Genomic DNA, 7,109 nt, shown 5'->3' with positions numbered 1-7,109 from the left:
TTAATGGCCATTGACTTACAATAATCAATAATAAACTAAAGAAATTCAGATTTTACGGAAATAAGCGAAATATAACGATGAAATTATAGTTAAAATAATTATTATATATCAAATACGCATTTCCTTAATTTATTATTGATTTAAATAAGTCAATGCTGATAAATAAATATGCTGAAAAAATCATGTATAAAGGCATTGGCCTGCAAATATAAATGACATCGAATATTGGTAGATTTTCGGCAAAGCGAAACGGAAAGATTTTGCCTCGACTCTTCTGCTAGAAGCTAACAGCGAGAAAGACAGAGAGGTCCGAGAAAATATCTCCGCTCTCTCTTTACTCCGCTTTCTGGCAACAATGCATATATGTTTTACCCTATTCTAAGCTTAACGCTCGTGCTTCGAGGTCTCTTCCGATAGATGGCGTTAGGGGTTAGATGGACCTGAGACACGCGTTTGCCAACACCAGCGCCGCCTACCGGTAGGGATTGCCTCGGGACCTCGCATGAGCAATCTCCCGTTTCATCTCTGGTATTGTAACGTCTCTCTTCCCCTGGGAACAAATACACAGTGGGAAATTGAATCGTGTGTGGTTCGGCTAATTTCACTCTGTAATTTAACATGGAAAATGATATACTACACTATAGTTAAAAGCACACACGATTCAATTTCCCACTGTGGATGTACTATAGCAATAAGCTGAACTGCTGAATTCAGAACAAGGTAGTGGGGGAGCTAAATCATGCGCCTTAGCTCAAAGCGCACCCCCACTCCGGGGGTCGGAGAGTCCAGCTCTAGGTTAAGAAAACGTAGCAATTAAGTTTGGATAGATTCATTCTAATTATTCCTTTGAACCAAGACACATTGTCACTTAAATCGATTTGTATTAATTTTTTTTGTATTACTTGTATCCAGTATTCTAACTAGCATTTATTTCATAGTTTTATCTAATTGTAATCACATTGTCTCTATTTTAATTATATGTACTATTTGATCATTTCCAAAAGTGAACCTATTGTCTATATTTTTCTCATCCTTCCATCTCCATCATCGACGAGGAAGCCCTTTCTCAACGTACAAGGTATATATCTCTGCAATTTTCATTTATCCAACGTTTCGAATCGCGACCGGTCCCGGGCAAACTAGTCTAACGTATAGTGCCCGAAACGGTAATTCTGCGAACAGCACGGGGTTTTGTATAGTAAATTCAGCCCCGCGAATCAGGACGTTACAGATATCATATCGCACTGATGCCAACTGCGCAACATAAAAATTCCAAACCCGTTAGGTAAACTTGGGTAAACTGTCGCCAACCCCCCGAAACGCACCTTTAGAGTTAGGCCTTTACAAAATGGCGGGTATGTAACGTTGTCGGTGGTTGAAAGTCGGATTAATTTTTAGAAACGCTCTAAAATTATAAACCATTATAAATTGATTATCATATATTAAAAGTACTTTCAATATTTTTTAAGGCTAAAATGAATCAGGCAAATGTAGAAAAACTAATCTCTAAGTTAAAATTTACTTCGAAAACAAAACCGTATAAACTATCTAATCAGGATGGTCCAGAAGGACGTTTATGCAAAATTTCTAAAACACTTACAGCTTTATTAAAACATGAGAGGATTGAAGCAAATTACAATAGAGTGGATGAAACTAAAGAATACGTTGAGTTGGTATGTTTCCAAATGTTATATCTTAAAGCTTTATTATTGTCATTAATGTTTAAAATTTGATTTTTAGCTAATATCAGAAGCAATGCGTTATGGACCAGAACATAAAGAAACAATGGATTTAGCAAATTTTTGGATTAGAGAGAAGCAATTAGTTCATAAGCTTTTTAAAGTTCTCGTCCCACGATACCAAGATTATGCTACTAGTTATACATCATTGTTTTGTGTTCCTAGCTTGAATCCTGGCTTTGGAATAAAAAGAGGCATTTTGGAGCTTAAAGGTACTTTAAGATTTTTAGATAAATGTTGTTTTTTAAATTAAAATTATATTGTGTAGGAAATATATACCCAAGTCTGAACCAGTACAACCCACATGAGTATAATATGCTACACAATATTTTGTTAAGTGCTGCTAAAAGAGGTTATCGAATGGAGAAATATAAAGAATGCACAAATATAAGTAGTAATTTTGTAAATATTAATAAATGTACTTAATATGTTAAACATAATATATTATTGTATAAATTATACATTATCTCAGTAATAAATTTGGTCATTAAGTTCTAAACTTTTCTTTCTTTCAAATATGTTAATCATTATTTTATACAGAATTATGTTGTTCCAGTGGATAATATCTTTGACATGTTTGAATATGCTTCTCCATAAAAATCATTTGTTTTCTAAAATAACATACAAAATCTTAGAAAATTTATAAACAGTTTTGTAGTCTTTTTAAAATACCTTATGTGTTTTGGCATTTCATGATACACATCTGAAAATGTTTCTTTCCAATGAGGTTTCAGTTTTTTCTCTGCTGTAGTTAGTAGAGATAAAATATTTTTCTTTGTAAAACTAATTAATGTTTTATCTTGGTGCTCATCCCAAATTCCACAATCTTCTAAATATTTGCGAAATCTTAAAATTGGTTTACAGTTTTTCCAAAGTGCTATTTCTTCAATTGAGCGATAAGACATACCATCATCAGACGTGCTGTGTGGACCACTCCTGTAAATTGATGTGCATAAATCTGTTAGTTTTCAACATTTTAAAAATATTCTTTAATAAATTTATAAGTACCGGTATGTCATGGCTTCAATTAAAACAGGTTTATTTTGTTTTATACAGTAGTCTCTAGCATTTTTTGTTGCATAGTACATAGCAAGTACATCATTACCATCCACTCTTATTGTATCAATGCCATAAGCTGGACCCTTTGCTGCAATTCCGTCACCTCTATATTGTTCATAAGTTGGTGTTGAGACTGCATACCCATTATTTCGACTTAAACATGAAGTATAAATAAAAAAATTTTGAATTTCAACAACTAATATCTATCTGACCTTCAGTTGGTTAAATATAGCATACCATAAAAAAATAATGGGGCACTGTAATGTGGAAGCAAAATTAAAAGCTGCATGAGCATCGCCTTCACTTGCTGCTCCATCTCCAAAGTAACATATTGCACAATTATCAGTTTTACCTTTTTTAAAAGCTAATGCAGATCCAACAGCTAAATTCATTTCACATAATTAAACTGTGGCATTTTATGTACAATAAATATTTAGTTGATAAAATATATTAATATTTTACCTTGTGGTAATTGTGTTGTTAATGGTGATGATATGGTGACAAAATTTAATTTTCTTGAACCATAATGTACAGGCATTTGTCTTCCTTTAGCAATGTCATCACAATTACCATAACATTGATCCATAAATTTTATTAAATCTTGTCCTCTCCAAAGTAATACACCTATAAAAAATCATTATTTAATCTAGTACTAATTGTTTCATTTACTAGCAACTTTTTCAATGGACTGATCTACGTAGTAAATCCATGACTATAATTTACCACAGTTTGTAATGCTTAATGTATAGCAAAATGTTATCAGTAAGCAAATAGTCTATAAAAGAACAGCTTAAATTGATCATAACAGAAAATTATATACCAACTTCACGATATTGGGCATATATGATATCTTCCATCATTAAGGAAGCAGCTGAACCTATTTGAAGAGCCTCCTCACCAACATTTTGCATATAAAATGATATACGTCCTTGTCTCTGAGCTTCATACAGTATTTTATCCATTAAACTTACAGTAACCATGTTTTTATACATTTTTAACAAAATCCCATTATCTAGCTTAAACAAAAACCAAATTTGCATAACTGTTAAACATCTATACTTCTAATTCAAAAGCATGTTATAATTTTATTGTAAAATAATAAGTAAAAAAACCTCTTTATCTGGAAATGCTTGTACTTGGCCATTTACATCTAGAATTCTATATATTGGAATAGGCTCGTAATTTTTCTCGTTCGTAAATTTAAGTTTATTTGTAAAAGTATTTTTTATACCCATAAATTGAGGTTCATGTATATTTGTTAAATTTCTTTTAACCTAAAATTCGTTACACGTTTTATTATTATAATAAACACATTTATGAGCAGAATCTTAAAATCTTACGCTTATTTGAGCAGGTAAAAGCTTGAAGTAAATTTTTGTCAACAATATTCTTGCAAACATTATAACGAAATATAATTCTGCAATCTCGAATAAAATTAGCAACACAACTGAAGGATGAAATGGGATGAAACAGGAATATTCTTTTCTTCTATTATTCATGGACGTTAATTTTCAGGGATTAGATTCAGGCCGGGATTCATAAACAGAACTTGAGTTCAAGCTGGTAGGGGGGAAAGTGCCATAAAATTTAATAGTAATTTTCTAGGGACAGAACTTTAGTTAAGTTGAGTATATTCAAGCAATAGTAAGTTGATGGTTGTGCATGCGCACTTGTAGATTTTCTTAGTTACCCACACACGTAACAATTATCATGTACGTGTAAAATATCTTGACTAGTTTTAACATATGTAGTAAGGAAAAAGAAATTAGAAGTTATAAAATTAAGACCAAAAGTCAGAAAATTAAAATAGATAATAGTTATAATCATTAAAAGCGTACAAGAGATATGAATTATAACATTTGTATCTACTGTCTATATATATATGCTTTCGAAGGATAAATTTTAGATAAGTATTTTAAATTTAAAGTAATTATGTTACCAAAAATAAAAATATTATGTAATTTCTAAATTTATTTTATTCTATATAGTTACTGGGGTACAGCTGCATTATATTATTAATCTGCAGTTACTTTTAGTGTTTAATGGATTTTAAATCAGCTCATAAAGTAAAATGTATTTATGAAGTTTTTTCAGCTCTTTTGTAAAAAACTGGAAGGACTAATCGAGTAATTTTTAAATAACACATATATCTGGCTAGCCAAATGTTAATCAGATATAAATGTATCACTAATTTGTTAAGAGTTATATTAATTACAAGTATAATTTAACATGAACATATTTTTAATGACGTTGGTTTTTACAGCATGTTTCAATGATAGCTTTTAATATGGTACTATTTTAAAATATTTTCGTATACCTCTAGTATTGTAATTAAAACCATTACATGAATGTTTTTAAATGCATTTTATAATAATCAATATATTCATTAATGACAGTATAACTTTATTAATTATTTTCAATTTCTACAGGTTTCTAATAATATGATGAAAACGACTAGCATGGAATTCATAAAAGTCATATCATATATCTACTGCAATTGCTTTGCATAATTTTTTATGATTCATATAGTAATGTTTCATAAAGGTATTTTTATACTGAATAGATTGCTTTTAAGCGGCAATTGGTATTGCTATATTTCCATTATTCCCTGATACTGCAGTTTTGAAAATCAACGACCAACGAGAGTAATCAAACTTCTCAAAAAGTAAATGTAAGTTAATGATATATTACTTGTTAAAGTATAATAAAAATATCTGCTTTATGATTTAATAAATCAAAACATAATTTCCTTACATTTTATACTTCAGGGAAAAGAAGTTCAGCAATTGAGAAGAATGCATAAAAATTAAAATGAGCATTTTGGAAGTTGCAAAATGAGCTGCCAGGATTGATAAATATTGTTTTCTCTTGAATACACATTACTACTGCAGATAAAAAATATACAATATAGAAATAAAATACAAAATCTGTCGTCTAATATATAAAGATATAACATTTTAACAGAATTATGCAGTACTCAAGATACTCGTATAAAATATATTTTGTCACATTTCTAAGCTGTGTTAACTAAAGAATAATTGCAAGTATGTTAATGATTAATATTCTAACGGGAGGCATTAAACTATTAAGGCCAAGTCTTACAATAGTTTACTTACTTAAAGCGATATAGTATCCGCAATATGAACTATATCATTAATAAGCAATAGTTACTTAAAGCGGTAGTTCATGTTACAAATATTATACCACTTTACTACATTAAACTTTTGTAGAACTCAGCCTAAGCATTTTTGTTAAGTGTTGCATTACTTATGAAAAATATCGGTTACTGTCATATAAGTTTTGTGAGATTATAATTAACGGTTTTTGAATGAGATTTTAATAATTTTTTCTGCGTATGCACATAACTTGCATACATTTTGGTTTCGAACGTAAAAAGAAATTAATAATACAATTATAAAATAGATAATTCATTAAAATATTAATTTCTCCGAAACTTAATTAAAGTAACATTATAATTGCTGTTGCAAGATAATTATAAAATCTATCGTATTTTGAAACTGTAAGAAGAACTGGTTCTTTGAAAATAATTAACCCTAACAGAAATAAAATGGTAATATTTTTATTAAATCTTTGTGAAAGCAAATATTTTACTAAAATAATTACAACAGTGATGGATTTTTTATAATCTGAAAGTAACCTTCAAATATATTAAATAAACTATTATCTATTTATTGACATTTTTAAAATGATGGTTCCTGTTTTGCTTCCTTTTCCAATTATGTTACAGGCAGGAACTTTGTCCAAACTAAGCAAATCTAAATCAAAACGCAAAATTATGTATGTCATAAAATATTTATAATTCATTATTATCAGATGCAATATATATTAGAACATATGACTTATTGGAATCACTGTTATATATTTATACCTTTATCCCTTAAATATTTCTTAAATTTAATTCTCAATTTTTCTATACAGTATGTATTATTCAAAAAATTTGAAATTATCTGTATTTTCGTATTTTGTGGTAAAAGATCTATATTTTTCATTTTTTCAGATTCCTCCTGTACCCATGCATCAAAACTTTTTTCTGCCCTTCGTTTCTTGGTATATTTCACATCAATACCACATTTGAATTGATTGAGAGTTCTATAATTCGTCGTAATCAAATCTTTTAATGCGGCTGTAATGGATTAATTTTGTAATATACAATCGACAGAATTTAGTACAAAAAAGTTAGCCAAATTCTTCAAATAAAGTTTACTTACAAATGAAATTACTGAATGATGGTTTAGCACCAAGCATTTCTTTTAAGGTCCGATGGTACCTTTCTTGTGAGTTATTTGTTCT

The 7,109-nt window shown here is 29.3% G+C and overlaps 2 protein-coding genes and 1 long non-coding RNA gene across 3 annotated transcripts; 2 read left to right on the top strand and 1 right to left on the bottom strand.

Moving 5' to 3' along the window:
* Positions 1-1,356: 1,356 nt before the first annotated feature.
* Positions 1,357-2,238, top strand: LOC136785386 (large ribosomal subunit protein bL17m-like). The gene is made up of 3 exons (XM_066746413.1): positions 1,357-1,673; positions 1,741-1,951; positions 2,008-2,238. Exons 1-3 carry the CDS (start codon positions 1,476-1,478, stop codon positions 2,163-2,165), a joined length of 567 nt encoding a protein of 188 aa, XP_066602510.1. The 5' UTR covers positions 1,357-1,475; the 3' UTR covers positions 2,166-2,238.
* LOC136785385 (2-oxoisovalerate dehydrogenase subunit alpha, mitochondrial-like) lies at positions 2,166-4,366 on the bottom strand. The gene is made up of 8 exons (XM_066746411.1): positions 4,139-4,366; positions 3,911-4,072; positions 3,619-3,814; positions 3,261-3,422; positions 3,036-3,180; positions 2,748-2,951; positions 2,412-2,675; positions 2,166-2,350 (listed from the first exon to the last, which is right to left on the bottom strand). The coding sequence occupies exons 1-8, from the start codon at positions 4,295-4,297 to the stop codon at positions 2,272-2,274; spliced, it is 1,371 nt and encodes a 456-aa protein (XP_066602508.1). The 5' UTR covers positions 4,298-4,366; the 3' UTR covers positions 2,166-2,271.
* Positions 4,367-5,109: 743 nt separating this feature from the next.
* Positions 5,110-6,847, top strand: LOC136785387 (uncharacterized). The gene is made up of 3 exons (XR_010824639.1): positions 5,110-5,469; positions 5,567-6,736; positions 6,817-6,847. It is a non-coding gene; the product is annotated as an uncharacterized lncRNA (long non-coding RNA).
* Positions 6,848-7,109: the final 262 nt, after the last annotated feature.

Source organism: Prorops nasuta, unplaced genomic scaffold (genome assembly GCF_024137725.1).
Source record: "Prorops nasuta isolate Cenicafe-Biocafe unplaced genomic scaffold, Cenicafe_Pnas_1.2 PNAS00301, whole genome shotgun sequence".
Taxonomy (NCBI): Eukaryota; Metazoa; Arthropoda; class Insecta; order Hymenoptera; family Bethylidae; genus Prorops; species Prorops nasuta.
Note: the sequence above shows the minus strand (reverse complement) of the source record. Positions and strands in the feature narration are given on the sequence as shown.